Source organism: Prionailurus viverrinus, chromosome C1 (assembly GCF_022837055.1).
Source record: "Prionailurus viverrinus isolate Anna chromosome C1, UM_Priviv_1.0, whole genome shotgun sequence".
NCBI classification, from domain to species: Eukaryota; Metazoa; Chordata; class Mammalia; order Carnivora; family Felidae; genus Prionailurus; species Prionailurus viverrinus.
Genome location: NC_062568.1, coordinates 178,387,547 through 178,408,509, shown reverse-complemented (window position 1 = coordinate 178,408,509; position 20,963 = coordinate 178,387,547). Strand labels below are relative to the sequence as shown.

General features: G+C 38.6%; 1 protein-coding gene across 5 annotated transcripts in view; it reads right to left on the bottom strand.

Annotated features, from left to right (window-relative positions):
* The window catches only part of GPBP1L1 (GC-rich promoter binding protein 1 like 1), a 67,700-nt gene that overhangs the window by 20,129 nt on the left and 26,608 nt on the right, over window positions 1-20,963 (bottom strand). For all 5 annotated transcript variants that reach the window (XM_047870887.1, XM_047870888.1, XM_047870890.1 and 2 more), the window contains 4 exons: window positions 16,999-18,020; window positions 15,568-15,682; window positions 12,622-12,751; window positions 11,756-12,042 (listed from right to left, as the gene is read on the bottom strand). In XM_047870887.1, coding sequence (XP_047726843.1) covers window positions 11,756-12,042; window positions 12,622-12,751; window positions 15,568-15,627 — 477 coding nt within the window. In that variant the 5' untranslated portion in view covers window positions 15,628-15,682; window positions 16,999-18,020. The remainder of the gene's footprint in view (window positions 1-11,755; window positions 12,043-12,621; window positions 12,752-15,567; window positions 15,683-16,998; window positions 18,021-20,963) is intronic.

Below are 20,963 nucleotides of genomic sequence, written 5' to 3'. Positions count from 1 at the left end.
GAGCTCAACATGGGGCTCAAACCCACAAACCATTGAGATCGTGACATGAGCCGAAGTTGGATGCTCAACTGACTGAACCACCTAGGCACCCCAATTTTAACTTTTGTTTATAAATTCTTATTTATTTTGAGAGAGAGACAGAGAGAACGAATGAGTGCGAGCAGGGGAGGGGCAGAGAGAGGGAAAGAATCCCAAGCAGGCTCTGTGCAATGCTGTCAGTGCAGAGACCAACACAGGAACTGTGAGATCATGACCTGAGCCGAAATCAAGAATTGGACGTTTAACCAATATAGCCACCCAGGTGCTCCTCAATTCTAACTTTTAATGTTTCTCCCTCATTTAAAATTTTTCTTCTAATTCTTAGAGAACATTGATTATTCACTTGAGTTCCTTCTCGCTTAGTCTCCTTTTGAGTATCTTTCCTTATTTCTAGCACCTTGAGTTTTTCTGGTTGAGGTTGTTCTTATGACATTTTCTTAGTATTACCTAAATTTTAAAATAGTATAGTAGTACTGTAGTACTAGTAAATTTTAAAATGGTTATCTGTTTTGTGGACATGCTGTACAGGTGTACGTTGCATTGTCTGTTAAGGATGTTATTCTAGTCTATTCTTTATCCTTGTGACCCTTAAAAATTTTTTTTTAATGTTTTTGAGAGAGAGAGAGAGCAAGCAAGCCAGGGAGGGGCAGAGAGAGAGAGAGAGAGAGAGAGAGAGGGAGGGAGAAAGAAATCCCAAGCAGGCTGCCCGAAGAGCCTGATGCAGGGCTCAAACTCATGAACCATGTGATCATGACCTGAACTGAAACCAGGAGTTGGATGTCTGCACCACCCAGGCGCCACTTCTATTGATCCTTTTATGTTCATTTATGTATGATTAGTTTTGTGAATGTGAGTCAAGACTGCTTTTCTGACATCAAACTTTAGAGCTCTTTTCTGTTGTTTTCATAGTGTTAAAAAAATATGGTGGCTTATGGGGCCGCCTGAGTGGCTCAGGTGGTTGGGTATCCAACTTCAGCTCAGGTCATGATCTCACAGTTGGTGGGTTCAAGCCCTGTGTCAGGCTCTGTGCTGGCATCTTGGAGCCTGGAGCCTGCTTCCGATTCTGTATCTCTCTCTCTCTGCCCTTCCCCTGCTCACACTGTCTCTGTCTCTCAAAAATAAATAAAAATGTTTTAAAAATTTTTAAAAAGGTGGCTTAGTTTCTTTCATGTCCAGGCTATTGTCCCCACCTTCTTCCCTCCCTTTTATCTGAACCTTCTCTTTCCTTTGTCTCTATGTTTTCCATTTCTGTAGCTCAATCTGGATTCTATTTCCAAAAGCTTTGTGTTCAGTGAGGGGCTACATTCTGGAAGGGAATACTGGTTGGTTAATATAAACAATGATAGTGCCCGGTGCTAGTTATCAACTATTGCCTTAGTCCCAAAGTCATCCTTTCTGCCTACTCTTTGTAAATGTGTCTGAGCACTTAAAATTTTTCCCTTTGCCAGCTGTCAGGTTAAGTTTTGTCAGTAGAGCAAGAGAGACTTCTGCTTCTTACTCCGGTGTGCTTACTCAGCAGGCTCCTGCAGCACCCAGTTCCTGCTAAGCCAGGTTCTAAAGTGCAAATGAGCTTTGACTTGAGTGATTTTACAGCAGAGTGACATCTGAACAGCTTTACCAGGTACTTAAGAGGGCAGATTTCCAACATGTTCTCTGGAGAAGCACCTGAACAACTGTTCTGTCATTCAGTAAACCACAGCTAAGCCCTTCCTCACAAGGTCTGGTGGTGATGGGGGAATGGGGATACTCTTCCTTGAGTACTCTATCTTAGCCCTAGGGTTAATGGCTATTCCCTACATCTGCTACTTTGATACTCTTCAGCGTTCTTTATTGTTAGTCAACTGCTCATTTCCCCAATCCTGTACTTTCCCTGTTGAAACTATTGTGTGGCTTTTCTCTCCTAACTGATCCAACCAGACCCTTTATCCCTCATTCCAGACTTCTGTATTGATTGACTAGTTTTGTAAAACCACTCCTAATTTTCAGCTGTTCTCCAATTAACGCTCTAAGCCATGTAGTTACAACTGCTGCCTGCCTCTTTTGGGGGCTGTCAGATATCCTATGCTTCCTCCAATTTTTTTCCTGCACAAATGCTGCCACCACCCAGGTATTATAGTTTTGTGGTTTGTTCCTGTTTAACACCTCACTTTGTTTTGCTGTAGATAATGCCCATGGATTTTTTTCTGGTTCTTCGATTCCAGTTGCTCTGTATTCTTTCTTATTATTTTGAAATAATTTCAGAGTTACAACAAAGTTGCAAAAATAATTCAAAGAATTTCTTTATATTCTGCACAGATGTCTAGATTCTCATGTCACCATTTTACATTTGCTCCAACATTCTAATTATTTTTTCTTGAACCATTTGTAAGCTGAAGGACTTGATACCATTTACCCATAAATACTTTATTATGTGTTTCCTCAAAAACACATTCTTTATATAATCACAATGCAATTATAAAGACTGGGCATGGGGCGCCTGGGTGGCTTGGTCAGTTAAGCGTCTGACTTCGGCTCAGGTCATGATCTCGCGGTCCGTGAGTTCGAGCCCCGCGTTGGGCTCTGTGCTGACAGCTCAGAGCCTGGAGCCTGTTTCAGATTCTGTGTCTCCCTCTCTCTGTGACCCTCCCCTGTTCATGCTCTGTCTCTTTCTGTCTCAAAAATAAATAAACGTTAAAAAAAAAAAAAAAAAAGACTGGGCAATTAACATCAACAAATACTACTATCTGATCTATAACACTTATTCAAATTATAATACTGATTAGTTTCATAGCAAAACAAAATTTTTAAAATGTACATTGTTTTTCTCTCATCCAGTATCCAATCTGGGATTACATGCTTTTTTTTTTTGCATAGGCTCCATGCCCAATGTGAGGCTCGAACTCATGACCCATAGATCAAGAGTCTCACTGACTAAGCAAGCCAGGCACCCTGAACGTGTTTCCTTTAGTTGTCTTATCTCTTTAGTTTTCTTTAACCTGGAACTTTTCTTTCATGACATTTTTAAAAAGTAGACGCTACTTCTTTTGTAGAATCTTTTGTAATTCTTTAGTAAAACTTCAATTTGAGTGTGTGTGGTATTTCCTTATGGTTAGATTCAGGCTATGCATTTCTGGAAGGAGTTCACAAAGGTGAGGTTGCATTCTCAATGCATCACATCAGAAGGCTTATTATATTTATTTCTCCCATGACTGGTGATGTTAATCTATTTTTTAAGTTTATTTATTTTGAGAGAGAGGGAAGGAAAGAGAGAGAGCACGCACATGCGGGGGTAGGGGCAGAAAGAGGGAGAGAATCCCAATCAGGCTCCATGTCGTCATTGCAGAGTCTGACATGGCTTGATCCCACGAACCATGAGATCATGACCCGAACCAAAATTAAAAGTTGGATGCTTAACTGACTGAGCCACCCAGGCGCCCATCTATTTTTTTAATAAAATAAAATATAGAGTGAAATACACATATACCAAGTATACCATTCTATGAGTTTTGAAAAATGCTCATAACTCCTCAACCTCTATAAAAATAAAAACTACCTTCTACAACAAGAAAGTTCCTTTTGCCCTCTGCAGTCAATCCCCACTTCACACAAGCAACCACTGTTTGGATTTTCTTTCCCACCATAGATTACTTGCTTATTCTAGAATAGGCACATAAATAGAACCAAATGGTATGTACCATTTTGTGTAATGGTACACTGAAACTCATCATGTTGTTTTATCAGTCACTCCTTTTTATTAACAAATATGTAATTCATTACATGATTACACCACAACTTTTCTATTCTTGGGTCAACAGATATTTAAACTGTTTCCAGTTTGGTGCTATTATGAATAAAATTAAAATAAATGAACATTTACCTTCATTTCTCTTGAGTATCTATAAATAATATCTAGAAGTGCTGGGTCATAATGTAGTTTTACAAGAAACTACCATAGCTTTTCCCAAAATGGTTAGACTACTTCATGTTCCTGTAATGTATGAGAGTTCCAAATGCTCTAAAATGTGACCGAATTTAGTGTTTTCAGACTTATAAATTTTAGCCATTCTGGAGCGTGGGTAGCAAATATCTCACAATGGTCTTAATTTGAATTTCCACATTTCCCTTGCAACTAATGACAATGATTATTTTCTCCATGTGCCTACTGGACACTTGAGTACCCTCCTTTGCGAAGTATCTGTTCAAATCTTGCTCATTTTTTTCTTTTCAAATTTTTATTTAAATTCTAATTAGTTAACATACTGTGCAATATTGGATTCACAAGAAGAATTCAGTGATTCATCGCTTACATACAACACCCAGTGCTCATCATAACAAGTGCCCTCCTTAATACCCATCACTCATCTAGCCCATTTCACACCCACCTCCATCAATCCTGTTTGTTTTCTATCTTTAAGAGTCTCTTATGGCTTGTTTCTCCCTCTTCCCTACCCCCTTGTATATGTTCATCTGTTTTGTTTCTTAAAATCCACAGGTAAGTGAAATCCTATGGTATCTTTCTCTGACTTATTTTGCTTAGCATAATACTCTAGCTGCATCCATCTCACTGCAAATGACAAGGTTTCATTCTTTTTGATGGCTGAGTAATACTCTATTATATATGTACACCACATCTTTATCCATCCATTAGTCGACAGACACATGGGCTCTTTGCCATAGTTTGGCTATTGTTGATAATGCTGCTATAAACATTGGGGTGCATGTCCCCCTTTGAATCTGTATTTTTGTATCCTTTGGGTAAATACCTAGTAGCATAATTGTTGGGTCATAAGGTAGTTCTATTTTTAGTTTTTTGAGGAACCTCCATACTGTTCTCCAGAGTGGCTGCACCAGTCTGCATTCCCACCAACAGGGCACATCCTTTCTCCACATCCTCGCCAACACTGCTGTTTCTTATGTTAACTTTAGCCATTCTAACAGGTGTGAGGTGATATCTCATCATGGTCTTGATTTGTATTTCCCTGATGATGAGTGATGTTGAGCATCTTTTCATGTGTCTGTTAGCCATATGGATGTCTTCTTTTGAAGAGTGTCGATTCATGTCTACTGCCCACTTCTTAACTGGGTTATTTGTTTTTTGAGTGTTGAGTTTGAGAAGTTCTTTATAGATTTTGGATACTAACCCTTTATCAGGTATATAGTTTGCAAATATCTTCTCCTATTCTGTAGGCTGCCTTTTAATTTTGCGGTTTCCTTTGCTGTGCTGAAGCTTCTTATCTTGATGAGGTCCCAACAGTTCATTTTTGCTTTTGTTTCCCTTTTCTCCAGTGATGTGTCTAGTAAGAAGTTGCTCAGGATGAGGTCACAGAGGTTACTGAACTGTGTTCTCCTCTAAGATTTTGATGGTTTCCTATCTCACATTTAGGTCTCTCATCCATTTTTAATTTATTTTTGTGTATAAGAAAGTGGTCCAGTTTCATTCTTCTACATGTGGCTGCCCAGTTCCCACAAAACTATTTGTTGAAGAAAGTATTTTTTCACCTGGATATTCTTTCTTGCTTTGCTGAAGACTATTTGACCATATAGCTGTAGGTCCATTTCTGGGTTTTCTGTTCTGTTCCACTGATCTATATGTCTGTTTTTGAGCCAATACCATGCTGTCTTGATGAGTACAGCTTTATAATATAGGTTGAAATTCAGAATCATGCTGCCTCCAATTTTATTTTTATTTTTCAGGATTGTTATGGCTATTCAGGGTCTTTTATGGTTCCATACAAATTTGAAGACTGTTTGTTTCAGATTTGTGAAAAATGCTGGTGGTATTTTGATGGGTATACATTAAATGTATACATTGCTTTGAGCGGTATACACATTTTAACTATGTTCTTCTAGCCCATAAGTATGGAATGCTTTTCCATTTCTTCATAACCTCTTCACTTTCTTTCAGAAGTTTTATGTAATTTTCAGAGTACAGATCTTTTACCTCTTTGGTTAGGTTTATTCCTACATATCTAACTGTTTTAGGTGCAAATGCAAATGGGATCAGTTCCTTGATTTATTTTTCTGCTTTGTTATCGGTGTATAGAAATGCAACAGATTTTTGTATATTGATTTTATATTCTGCAACTTTGCTAAATTCATGTATTAGTTCTAGCAATTTTTGGTGGAGACTTTTGGGTTTTCTACATAGAGTATCACGTGGTCTGCAAATAGTGAAAGTTTGACTTCTTCCTTGCCCATCTGGATTGCCTTTTATTTCATTTTGTTGTCTGATTGCTAAGGCTAATAAGACTTCCAATACTATGTTAAATAGTAATGGTGAAACTGGACATCTGTAATCTTGTTCCTAACCACAGGAAAAAGTTTTCAGTTTTTCCCCATCGAGGATGATATTAGCTGTAGGTCTTTTGTATATGGCCTTAATGATGTTGAGGTATGTTCAATCTCTACTTTGTTGAGTTTTTATCAAGAATGGATGTTGTATTTTGTCAAATGCTTTTTCTGCATCTATTGAGAGGTTCATTATGGTTCTCATAAATCTTGCTCATTTTTAAAATACCGAGTTGTTGGGGTACCTGGCTGGCTCAGCTGGTAGAACATGTGACTCTTGATCTTGGAGTCATGAGTTTGGGTCCCACATTGGACACAGAGGTTACTTCAAAGAAATAAAATACAGTAAAACCTTGGATTTCAAGTAACTTGCTTTGCAAGTGTTCCATAAGATGAGCAAATATTTCTAATAAATTTTAACTTGATAAATGAACGATGTCTTGCAATACAAATAGTACATGATGCCAAGCGTCACATGATCATAATTGAGTCAACAGTTCTCTTTTGCTCGCTGCAGATTGTGGGTGATTGTCTCCCATACTTGGATGCTTGGTCTCAGAGGCCACGGGTTTTGGCAAAAATCAGTGATTTTTCAGAACACTGGAAGGTGCCCACACCTGGCACTAGCGTATTTTTTGTCACTTTAAAGCACCTATGGACAGTCCTTTGCTTTTCCATATAAGAGTAAGCTCAGGAATGATTTGCTTCATTCTAGGTCAGGCTACCTGCAGATATAGACCCTTTCCTCTGCTGCCTTATTGCCAGTTACATTAAATACAGTATATGACAATAGTTTATTGATACTGTCCGGTAGTCAACATCGGTGCCAGTGTATACAATGGCCCCCATGCACAAAAAGGTTGAAAAGGCAGGCAGGGAGGAGGAGGAGACGATTACAATGAAAGTTAAGGAAATCATCGTGGGGTGCCTGCATGGCTCAGTCAGTTAAGCATCTGACTTCGGCTCAGGTCATGATCTCACTTTTTGTGAGTTTGAGCCCCACATCAGGCTCCCTCCCTCTCTGCCCCTTGCCCACTCGCACTCTCTCTCTCTCAAAAATAAACAAAAGAAAAAAAAAAAGAAAACCATCAAGAAGTAAGAACAAAGTTTGCAAGTTGCTAAAATTGCAAGATTTTAGAAGACATCTACATCTGGGGGCGCCTGGATGGCTCAGTCGGTTGAGCATCTGACTTCAGCTCAGGTCATGATCTCATGGCTTGTGAGTTCGAGCCCCGTGTCGGGCTCTGTGCTGACAGCTCAGAGCCTGGAGCCTGCTTCAGATTCTGTGTCCCCCCTCTCTCTGCTCCTCCCCTGTTTGTGCTCTGTCTCTGTCTTTCAAAAATGAATAAACATTAAAAAAAAAAAAAAAAGACGTCTACGTCTGCATCATGTCTGCAGAGGAGGAGGAGAAAAAGGTGGATGAATCCTTCACTTCAAATGAGATTAGGGAGATGTGTAAAATGTGGCAAACAGTGCAAACTTTGTAGAAAAGCACCACCTCAATAAAGCTGTAGCAGTGTGAGCGACGAATCTGCTTAACAACAATCCAATATCACATTTCTGTAAAATCCTCAAAAGGAGGCAAAAGCAAGTGCCATTGGATAGGTTCCTCGTTAAAACTGCATGAAAAGAAAACGATTCCATTGAACCAATAGACAGCAGTGATTCCATTAGTGATAGTGAAAGTCATCAAATAACCCTCCTCCTCTCTTGTTTCCCTCATACCAACCACAAAGGTTTTCAAAGGTAAGTGCCAATTATTTTTCTTTATATTTTGTATTTTATTTTGTTATTTTGTATTATGTTACAGTATTGCAATCATTTTTATATGAATATTTTTGGGTTGTGGGATGAATTATCTGAGTTTCCAGTATTTCTTACACGGAAATTCGCTGTGATATACAACTGCTTTGGATTACAAGCATGTTTCCAGAATGAATTATTCTCACAAACCATATATATATTTACTGTATATATAAAATATTGTCTTTTTATTATTAAGTTGTAAGAGTTATTCATATTATATATACAGGTCCCTTTTCATATATGTTTTGCAAATATTTTCTCAGTCTGTGAGATAAGCAGATGTTTTACATTCTGATGAAATTTGATTCATCAATGTTTTTCTTTATGGTTATTGTTTCCTATGTCCAAAGAAATCTTTTTCTACCCTCTAAGCCATAAAGATATTCCCCCAAGTTTTCTTCTAGAACCTTTACAGTTTTAGGCCATACATTTGGGTCTATAATTCCTCCCAAATTCATTTTTTTGTATGCTGTGAGAAAAAGGGGGAGACGGGGAGAGGGAGGGAGGGGGCGGGAGGAAGGGAGGGAGAGGGGGAGGGGGAGGGAGGGAGGGAGGGAGGGAGGGAGGGAGAGAGAGTGTGTGTGTGTGTGTGTGTGTGTGTATGTATGTATATATAGTTCTTTCTCCACATTTCTTTCTCTGTTGGTCTGCTTTAGCATCTTTGTTGAAAATCAAATGAATGTATAAATGGAAGTTTATTTCTAAGCTCTCTATTCTGCTCCACTATTGGACTATCCTTATAATAATGTAACATTATCTTTTTTTTCCTCTTAATTTTAGAGAGAGACAGCACAAAGCAGGGCAGAGAGGCAGGGGGAGACAGAGGGAGAGAGAGAGAGAGAGAGAGAGAGAGAGAGAGAGAGAGAGAGAGAGAGAGTCAGTCTCAAGCATGCTCCATGCTTAGCATGGAGCCTGACTTGGTACACCTGAGCTGAAATCAAGAGTTGGGACACTCAACTGACTGAGCCACACAGGTACCCCCATCATTATCTTGATTATCAAAGCTTTACACTAAGCTTCAAGTTAGGTAGTATAAGTCCTCCAATTCTTTTTCAAGATTAATTTGGATATTCTAGAGTCTTTAAGAAAAATTTTTAGAATAATTCTGTCCATTTCTATAAGAAAGCATACTGACTGATATTGTGCAGCACCTGTAGAAATGATGTCCTAACAATGTTGGGTCTTCTAATTCAAAGCCTCCCATTCACATTTTTCTTTCTGTTGTCAATTCACTTCCCACTGGGGATGCCACAGAACTGAAATAGTCCTTCTTATCAAACCATACCAATGAGGAGTATAGAACCTAGTTTAAAAGGTATTCATAAAAAAAAAAAAAAATACTCTTAAGCAACTTCCACTTTACCCCACATTTCTTGTTTGCTGCAATCTCTTTTTTACCAAAGCAAGCAAAAACAAAATTAATAAAGAGACCCAAATAAACTTCTTTACTATATGCTCTGCTGGCTATGGTCATAATGTAAGACATACTTCTAAATAAACATTCAAGTCATATATAAATTACAATTTTATAGTGGGTTAGTTTAATTATGTGGAGGGGTTCCTGGGTGGCTCAGTCAGTTAAGCATTCAACTTTTGATTTCAGCTCAGGTCATAATCTCATGGTAGTGGGATTGAGCCCCGTATTGGTCTCCACACTGAGCTTGGGATTCTTTCTCTGCCCTCTCCCCTGCTAGCTCTCTCTCTCTCTAAATAAGCATTAAAAAAAGCGGTTTTTAATTATGTGGAATAAAATACAAAAAGAAATACTTTATAATAGGAATACAAAGTTAAAAAAAAAATTATTTTGAGAGAGAGCAGGAATGGGGGAGGGGCAGACAGAGAGGGAGAGAGAGAGAATCCCAAGTGCAGATAGTGCAGAGCTTCATGCAGGGCTCAAACCCATGAACCATGAGATCATGACCTGAGCTGAAACCAAGAGCTGGATACTTAACCAAATGAGACACCCAGGTGCCCCAAAGTTTTCTGTCATTGCTAGTTTGATGAGGACTTTAACCAAGTTCCCAAAGCATGATGAGCAACAGAGGTTTTTATTAATCTTTCCCACTAGTCTTTCTTATATTTGCTAAATTTATTGAATAAATAATGAAAGTTATCATTTATGTCATAAGTCTGCACCACTTAATATTTAGAACATTCTGGACAAATATTCAATACGTCAGGGAAGTATAAACCTTTCACAAGTAAAGTTTTGAAGAACAGGTGCCTGGGGTAGGAATTCACATTAAAAAATAACATTTAAAGGATCCCAGAATGGGGCCTCTGGGTGGCTCAGTAGATTTAAGCATCTGACTCTTGATTTTGGCTCAGGTCATGATCTCATGGTTCCTGAGATGGAGTCTTGCATCCAGCTCTGTGCTGATAGCACAGAGCCTGTTTGGGATTCTTTCTCTCCTTCTCTCTCTGCCCCTCCCCTGCCTGCCCACGTGCTCTCTCTCTCAAAAATAAATAAACATTAAAAAGAAATCTAGAAAAACTAAGATAAAATGACCCCAGAACATTTGCTAGACTTGGGAAAAGAGGAGAGGACACCTAAATTTGACTCTTAATCAGTTGCCCTTATTAATATATTAAAACGGCTGTCACAGAAGTGACTGACTAATCAAATGTGCTACTTAAAAATGACTAGGGGCGTCTGGATGGCTCAACTGGTTAAGCGTCCGACTTCCGGTTCAGGTCACGATCACATGGTTCATGGGTTTGAGCCCTGTGTTAGACTGTCACACTGTCACTGTAGAGCCTGCTTAGGATTTTCCCTCTCTCTCTGTCTCTCTGCCCCTCTCCACTTGCACTTTCTCTCTCTCAAAAAGATAAATTATAAAAATAAATAAATAACTAGAGCTGCGCTGTTCAATATGGTAGCCACTACCTACATGTAGTTGTTGAGCATTCAGGAAGTGTGTCATTTATACTGAGATTATACTACAAACAAGTAGAGGATACACAAAGGATCTTGAAGATCCAGTACAAAAAATAACATAAATTATCTCAATAATTTAAAGATATCAATTACATATTAAAATGTTAATAATTTAGATATATTTTGTTAAATAAAATATACTTGACTTTTTTTTTAAGGCACACTAAAAACTCTACTTTAGGTTGAAAGGCCAAAAGGCATATATTAATTCAACACACAATAGCAAAGTTTTACTTATATATAGGAAGGAGCTTAAATACTCACAACTGCATATTTATAACATCACAATTATTTTATATAAGAGGGAAAAATCAAGAGAAAAAGACCTCTTACGATAACTGGAGAAAGACAATTTAACATGCAAGACCATTTTTACGTAATTTGAATACTGAATTTTGAATGTTAAACCTTATAAAACAAAGGAAATTAAGAACTTTTTAAAGTTTTGAAGGCATAAAGATGAAAAACATGATGATGTGCCAAAAGTTACATAGGAATTTTGGTCATAAAAAAAAAAAAAACAAAAAAAAAAGGAATTTTGGTCATTATCTTCATACTAATCAACTCCATCTAAAAACAATAAAAATCTAAATTTAGGGACTTCCTTTTTTAGCAATTTCTTCAATATTCTTATTATTAACAGGGTCTTATATTTATGGCATTATTTGTTAGGTTTTAATTAAACATCTACACTTTGATACTTACAAAGTCTTCCTCTTCGAATTGTAATTTTTCCACCTTGTCTTCTTTCTTTTCTTCTCTAATCTCTGTAGGTGGCTTCTCCTGAAAGGCACAGCCTTTCCGGGAGTGGAAGCTGCCATTCCAGTGGCGATGGTTCCCTGTGCCACCCCCACTACGCTGGCTCATGCCATCATGACCTCGGGAGGAGCCATGCCAACCAGATAGATTCCCTGTGATTCCAGCATATGTTCCCTTAGAGACACCAGAGTCCACAGAATCGTGGCGGAACAGGGAGGGCTGGTGCCAGGAATCTGGAATAGTAAGGAAAAGTAACACATTACATTTTTGCTTCCTGATCTGATTTACAGTACTACCAAAAGCACTTTAGGGGATCTTTTAAAATAAAAATAAAAGATTAAGGGGCACCTTGGTGGCTCAGTCAGTTAAGCATCTGACTCTTGATTTCGGCTCAGGTCATAATCTCACAGTTTGCGGGATCGAGCCCTGCATCGGGCTCTGCGCTAACAGTATGGAGCCTGCTTGAGATCCTCTATCTCCCTCTCGGCCCCTCCTCCACTTGCTCTCTCCCTCCCTCAAAAAATAATAAACAAACAAATAAATAAAAGATTAAGCCCACAAAAAAGAAATCACAAAATACATCTTTTTCTTTTATGTAATTTCTATATGAAATCTTCCAAATAAATAAATGACATAGGAGAACACAAGAATGTTAGAAAGCCAATGTAACTGAATAATGACAATAGGAGATCTAATTGAAAAATATGTTTAAAAAACATCATCATTTCAAGATTATGGACAGACTTGCATCCCTCAATGTGGGCTTGCTCTGAGTAGTTTAAATATAGTCATGGAAGTTGGGCATGGCTTACCTCCTGTAGTTCGTAGAGGTCCATTGTTAAAAAAGCCATCAGAGGAATTATGTCGACGACGGCTTACTCCAAATCTACGGTCTCCTCGGGGTAGGTGTTCTCCGTGTTTTTCGAAGGTGGCTGTAGGTGACTAAGATGATAAAGTATAGAGAAGCAAACAGTTAAGATATCAATCTCAGTATCTTAGGTTTCGCATCAGCCTTTTAGAAAACAAGTAACACTGGCAGAAACCCCATTATGAGCATACGGGCCATAATAAGGGTACTACAGGCCCATGAGTTAGAGAAGTCCTAGGTTACATACTCAATCATTAACTCATTTTCTATATTCCAGAAGGGGAGAGATACTCATTTATTTGCATGAGAGAGTGAACAAAAACCCTGTTGATATCCATAAATAAGACCTCCAACTTTACACTTAAAGATATTAAGTTAATATTGCAACAGAAAAGGAAAAGATGCTTGCTTTCAAAAATTCTCAGGGCGCCTGGGTGGTTCAGTTGGTTAAGTGTCCGACTTTGGCTCAGGTCATGATCTCATGGTTTGTGAGCTCGAGAGCTGCTTCGGGCTCTGTACTGACTGCTCAGAGTCTGGAGCCTGCTTCGGATTCTGTGTCTCCCTCTCTCTCTGCCCTCCCCCACTCATGCTCTGTCTCAAAAATAAAATAAACATTAAAACAATTATTTTTAAATCCTAAACAGCTGTATTACTTCCGTAAGTTATTCTAGAATTGGAGAGAAAGAAATGGTTTAAATACCACATCACCTTGAGGCCATTAACACCTACACAGTTTTTATAGTTTTATAAAACATTTAGTTCTGAATGTCACTTAATATTCATAACAGTACTATAATTTGGCATCATTCTCATTTTACTCATTTACACATGAAGAAAGAGGTCAGGGAAAATAAGTCTTTGCGGTTGCATCACGAAAAGGAAGCAGTTTGAGAAATACAGATGAACTCTCATTTCCCTCCCTATTCCAAATAATTTTATTCTAGAACATTCTTTTTTTTTTTTTTTTTAATTTTTTCAACGTTTATTTATTTTTCGGACAGAGAGAGACAGAGCATGAACGGGGGAGGGGCAGAGAGAGAGGGAGACACAGAATCGGAAACAGGCTCCAGGCTCCGAGCCATCAGCCCAGAGCCTGACGCGGGGCTCGAACTCCCGGACCGCGAGATCGTGACCTGGCTGAAGTCGGACGCTTAACCGACTGCGCCACCCAGGCGCCCCTAGAACATTCTTTAGTTTCCAATGAGAGAACAAAGTCTAAGAAGTTGTGAAAAATATGGATATATTTGACAAAGGCTTAGAGGAAAACTACAGGTTGGGGCACAGATATCTTTGCATTTATTTTCTTATTATTAATATCCTCACCAACACTTGGTATTGTTAGTATTGCTTATTTTAGCCAATTCTAATGGGTTACAAAGATTTTTCTCCTTTCTTCCAGAAGTTTTATGGTTTTTAGCTCTTTAAATTAGGTTATTATCCACTTCAAGCTAATTTTTGTGTGTGATATGAAGGTTGAAGTCAAGGTTCTCACTCCCCCCCACCCATATTTATATCCAGTTCTAGAACCATTTCCTAAAAAGACTATCACTTCTACATTAAATTACCTTGGCATTTTAGTAAAAAAATCAACTGACTATACCTATAGGACAATTTCTGAATATTCTATTCCATTGCTTTATGTCTATGCTTATGCCAATGCTACACAACTTTGTTTATTGTAACTTTACTGGCAATAGTCAAACCATATTTCCCAATTCTTTTTACTTACTTCACTGTGCTAGATTATCTTTGCAGATAAGATCTACATACTTTTAAATGCTTTCCTGGATCTCACACCTACTCCCTCAGACCCACCATCCCCAAGCTTTGGGTCAAAATTATGCCAATTATGAGATCTTGGGAATTTCAAAAGGGCAATTCAAAATGAAGTTCAGAGAAAAAGGTTGTGGGTCTAGGCAGATAAGGAGTATCTGTCCCAAAAATCACATTTAAAAATAGGGAAGATGGGCCTTTTTTTTTTTTTTTTTTGAGATTACCAATCAACTTTGTCCCTCCTTGGGAAGCATTTTTAAGTTTATTAATTTCCCAAAGGTTTCTTTTATCAATAATTTAGGCTGTTCTTCTGTGTACTGTGACTAGGAATACCTTACTTCATATGAACTGGCTGTTTTCATTTGTCTTTATTCCTAATTCAACACACATTTTCCCCTGAAATCATTAAGCAGATTATTATCTCTAAAACAGTTTCTATTTTTTTAATATTTATTTTTGGGAGAGAGAGTGTGAGCAGGGGAGTGGCAGAGAGAGGGGACAGAAAAGTTGAAGCAGGCTCTGCACTGACAGCAGCAAGCCCAATGCAGGGCTCAAACTCACAAACTGTGAGATCATAACCTGAACTGAAGTTGGACGCTCAGCCAACTGAGCCGCCCAGGTGCCCCTAAAAGAAAATTTCTAAGATTTAATCTGAGATCCACATAGTAGTCAATCAGTGCCTCTCCCTTTTCCTTCTCATCTGTTACTATACACAAATATACATTCATTCCAAAGGTCCATTTCCCCCAAAAAACATTTCCCCTTTACCCCTGCCCCTTTGTACCTAAATAATAGGTAAGCAAATATGTTTTAGTTCCAAAGTGTAGTGCACCTAATCCAGGAAATCTTGTGTGCCACATGAGAAAAGCTTAGCATGTAATGAAAAATGGGGGGTGGGTGGGGAGACACACTTGGCAGTGGCAGGGCACACACTGACTTAGACTGCCTAATTATTTATATCCTATTAAAAGAAATGTGGTAAGCTGATGAAAACACACTTTAAACCCTCAGGCAAGGCTGAATATACAAAAACACTTAGATTGTAAAAGAGAGGCTGTCAACAAGTTGGGGATAAAACTTTTATTTGGAAAGTTACTATAGGAATGAAGAACAGTACCTTAGCTGACTGTGGTGTTGAGAAATTTAGCCAAGCAGGAACAAAGTCATGCTGCGCCATTTAGGTCCAGTGTCTCTTTTCAGTAAGGTGAGGCATCCAACCTCATGGCCAGGATCTGAAAATGAGAAAACTCTCATCACTTATGCTTGCAAGACCTGGATACCAATGTACAAAAGAATCTGATTACTCTAAGATTCTCTCTTTATAAAAAGACCTACCCTCTGAGCCTCTCTAAGACTACTTATCAGACATACCTCAAAGTTCTAAACAGGAGCAGCAGTCCATGAATATATGAGTATGAAAAACACATGAACAGAAAAAGGTGACATAAACCTGGAAGGTTATGAATTCTTGAGTTTCATGAGAAGAACCTTAAGAATAAACACCTGGGGTGCCTGGGTGGCTCAGTCAGTTAAGCATCTGATTCTTGGTTTTGGCTCAGGTCATGATCTCACGGTTTATGAGTTTGAGCCCTGCATCGGGCTCTGCACTGACAGTGTGGAGCCAGCTTGGGATTCCTTGCTCTCAAAAAATAAACATTTTAAAAACAAATAGCGGGGGCGCCTGGGTGGCGCAGTCGGTTAAGCGTCCGACTTCAACCAGGTCACGATCTCGCGGTCCGTGAGTTTGAGCCCCGCGCCGGGCTCTGGGCTGATGGCTCAGAGCCTGGAGCCTGTTTCCCATTCTGTGTCTCCCTCTCTCTCTGCTCCTCCCCCGTTCATGCTCTGTCTCTCTCTGTCCCAAAAATAAATAAATGTTGAAAAAAAAAATTAAAAAAAAAAACAAAAAAAAACAAATAGCGAAAGGTTTGAAAAAAAAACAAAAAGAATAAACACCTACTTAAAACTACTGATTCTTATGAAAAGATTAACCTGCTTCAGGTACTCAGGCAAATTGTGAAAAAGCAGTAGAAAAGACCTTCCTAGAGAAGGAAGATGCAATCTCTCAAAGAGTTATTCTTGGGGTGCCTCAGTGGGTTAAGTGTCCAACTTCACTTAAGGTGAGTTTGTCCAACCCCACTTAAGGACCTCAGTGGGGTGCCTCAGTGCTCAGTGGGTTAAGTGTCCAACTTCGGCTCAGGTCATGACCTCACAGCTTGTGAGTTCGAGCCCCGTGTCAGGCTCTGTGCAGACAGCTCAGAGCCTGGAGCCTGCTTCAGATTCTGTGTCTCCCTCTCTCTGTGCCCCTCCCCAACTCACGCTCTCTCTCTCAAAAATAAACATTAAACAACAAAAAAAGTTATTCTATTTAGTTCACATTAATTTCCTCCAACACCCACTAGCATCAGTTTTCCTAAGAGATCCACTGGTGTCTCTAAACCATCCCACTAAAGATCTCCAAAATTAAATACACCAGAAAACAGTATGTATTTTCCATGATACAGATACATACACAGTCTTCTTCCAAAGTTAGATATAGGAGAATATTTACCCCAGAGTGTAACCTCTGTGGTCCTGTTTCCCAAACTCCTTGAGTCTGCCAGCTGGATTTCCCACGAGGTTGTCTTGTTAAAAGGGTGCTTAAATAGGCTGGCCAGCAGCACGCCTTGTGATAAAGCACAAGGAAGCCAGACTCTGTGTGGATCACTCTCAGTCCCCTCAATTGCTCATCTTTAACTATCTAATTCCTGACACGTTTCCAAAAAGGGGAAAGGGAAAGGGGAAGGGGGAAGGGGAACATAAAAAGTATTTGTTACATTTAAAAAATGGGGGGAAGGGGAAAGAGCTGTGTCTACGTTCACCTCATTCAACTTCCTTGAGTGACGGCACTATGATGTTGGTTAAATAGATAATACATGGACATCTGCACATTGAGTGCAAACACTGTTCATAACAAGGTCATAGCTAGAAAGACAGGTTAACTCGTGTGTGGGCAAATAATGCCATCAAAGCAATAGTCAAAAATATAACATTAAAGAGTTATAAAAGATCTTCTGAACAATCAATTCTAAAGGCAAAACATCCACATGACAAAGTCCTTAATTTACAAATCTCATTATTCCTACACAGCTGCTAAAAAGTATGCAGATATTTATATCTGTTTTAATATTCAAAATCTAAGGGCATAAGAAATCTTGTTTGTTTTTAATCAGACAAGAACTTGATATATGTTTCCTCTAAAGAATAGCAGCTCTCAAGGCAAATTTCTTTGTTATATAAAGCTCCCAAATGTATCTTCTATTTCTTTGGTCTTCACTATTTATAAATTCACAGCAAAATTAAAACAAGCAGAAGGAAAGAAGTTAAGGAGTAGTTAAGGAGTAAAACAGTTCCAACGCTGAGGTTTTTCTCTCTTCAGTTTGCTGTATTTCACTTGTTCTGCCTCTCCTGAAGACTGAACTGAGCTGGAGGGTACTATGAAGAATCTTCTACTGCTTCAGTAGAGTAGTCACTTTTTATTTTGGATCCATTTCCATCATTTTTCAATCATTTAAAGGCCACAGGAATCTATCACTATAAGTGAAAAAGCAAAATAACACTGTATCACAAGAGGCAAAATCATTATTACATATAATTGCTAAAATGAGACACAGTCAAATGATCAATCAATAATAGGTATTAGTTGTTAAAACTTTTAGGTCCAACTTAGACATTAATTTAATGTGTCACCGCCTATAGCAACAAAATAACTGGCTATAATTCTTTTAAGGATTTTAGACAAGTCAGCTGAACAGTGTCTGTTGTTTTATATAACCATACCTGTAATTAGCTATCAAAGGTAATTCAGAAATGCAAATTAATGAGTTTGTTAGAGTTAACATTCTCTCTCCTACATGAGAATAACTTGCTCTAAGTAATCAAAAAGCCATATAACTTGCTTATTACCACAGTCATCAACTAATACCAACCACAGCTTGATCCTTAAAAATAAGACATCTGTCATAGTATTCCTGATATATGATACATATTTTTAGATACCTAGTTATCAACTGAGAGACTTAGGCTCTTAGGCTCTGACTTACGATATACTGTAAGAGAGAACACAAATATTTCTTTGGCAAATTCCCATCATTCTTCCAGGGGCTAGATAAAAATTTTTTGATATAAGAGGAGGCTTGCATCTGTAGGCAACTCTGGTCTACACTGGTACAAAGTCTAGTTTTGGAGGATATTTCTCATATAATAAATTGGCAGCCTTGCTCTACTATTTTAAGTTCACGGGGATAGGAAATACCAAATTCAGGGCAGTAAATACCTCTGTAAGGAAAGGAAAGGAATCAAAAAGAGGACTTGGATGGCTTTAATTACATCTGTAATACTTTATTTCTTAAAGTGAGTGATACATACATCACTACTCACTCTACACTTTTTTTTTAATTTACCAGCTTATTAAAGAATATGATAAAGGATATGAATCAATAGCCAGCTGGAAGACATGCATAAGGTGATGAAAGTATGCAGAGCTTCTAAGCTCTCTCCAGGTGCACCACTCTCCCCAATCTCTATGTGTTCACCATTCTCTACACTTTTTATATACTTAAAATACTTGAAACAGTAGTAACAGAACAAGCATACAGCAAGTTATGTATTGGGTGATGGGTATTGAGGAGGGCACCTGTTGGGATGAGCACTGGGTGTTGTATGGAAACCATTTTGACAATAAATTTCATATATTAAAAAAAAAAAAAAAGTTACGTAAAAGATGGGCGTGCAGCGGCACCTGGGTGGCTCAGTCGGCTGAGCATCCAGCTTTTGACTTCAGATTGGGTCATGATCTTATGGTTCGAGAGTTTGAGCTCCGCATCAGGCTATGCACTGACGGTGCAGAGCCTGCTTGGGATTCTCTTTTGCCTTCTCTTTGCCCCTCCCCCACTTCTCTCTCCCTCTCTCAAAATTAAACAAACATTAAGAAAAAAAGATCTGAATGCAATTTATAACGTACACACACACACACACACCCCAATCACCCAGAGTATATATATTCCTTCAGTACACATAGAAGTCATAAAAACTGACCTTATACTAGCTAGAAGTCTCCAAAGAATAAAACATTCTATGTTCTCTAACCATACTGTATTAAACTTAGAAAATGACATTCTTTTGCAGTTCCCATTCTCCTTCCCCCTCCTGAAAAGATCCTGTCCAAAGTCATTAGGTGGGGTCAAGCAAGGTCAGATCCATAGATCTATGGCAGAGGCCCATGTCAGGGTGCTGGGGCCTAATCAGGATGTGAAGTGTGTCCACGAAGGGTGGAAGATAGGGTAATGTGTGTATGGCAGCAGCCCAGTGAAGAATGTCAGAGCCTGCTGTTTCCTGTTAGGAAACGTAAGGCAAAAGTCCTAGTAGGAGGGCAGCCCAATTCAAAGTGCAGGAGCCTGAGTAGAATAAGGAAGCCATCCTGGCAGAGGGACAAGGCCAAGCAAGTTGAGGACTTCCATGCAGCAAGATGCTTTGCACAGGTATTGTAACCTGGGTGAAGTGAGGAAGGAATTAATGTAAGGGAGGAGGTGGTAACTGGAGTTTAGTTACATACTGGGAATTGATCAAAAAGTAAAAAGTATTAAGGAAAAACAGGAGTCAGATTTCTTACTGTGGGAGAAAGGAGGCAATGACAAAATTTCAAAACACACAGAATTACAAAAACCACTATGAATACATCTTCAGTATAACTGGTAGAGCAGTACTTAATGGAAAATAAGCTTCAAGAATACTTTTTTATGGACTTCAAGCTGTATTACAAAGCTGTAATCATCAAGACAGTATGGTACTGGCACAAAAACAGACACTGAGATCAATGGAACAGAATAGAGAACCCAGAAATGGACCCACATACGTATGGCCAACTAATCTTTGACAAAGCAGGAAAGAATATCCAATGGAATAAAGACAGTCTCTTCAGCAAGTGGTGCTGGGAAAACTGGACAGCAACATGCAGAAAAATGAACTTGGACCACTTTCTTACACCATATACAAAAATAAATTCAAAATGGATGAAAGACCTAAAATTAAGACAGGAAGCCATCAAAATCCTCAAGGAGAAAGCAGGCAAAACCTCTTTGATCTTGACCACAGCAACTCAACAGGTCTCTGGAGGCAAGGGAAACAAAAGTAAAAATAAACTATTGGGACCTCATCAAAATAAAAAGCTTTTGCACAACGAAGGAAACAATCAGCAAAACCAGAAGGCAACCAACAGAATGGGAGAAGATATTTGTAAACGACGTATCAGATAAAGGGTTAGTATCCAAGATCTATAAAGAACTTATCAAATTCAACACCCAAAAAACAAATAATCCAGTGAAGAAATGGGCAAAAGACATGAATAGACACTTCTCCAAAGAAGACATCCAGATGGCCAACCGACACATGAAAAAATGCTCAACATCACTCATCATCAGGGAAATACAAATCAAAACCACAACGAGATACCACCTCACACCTGTCAGAATGGCTAAC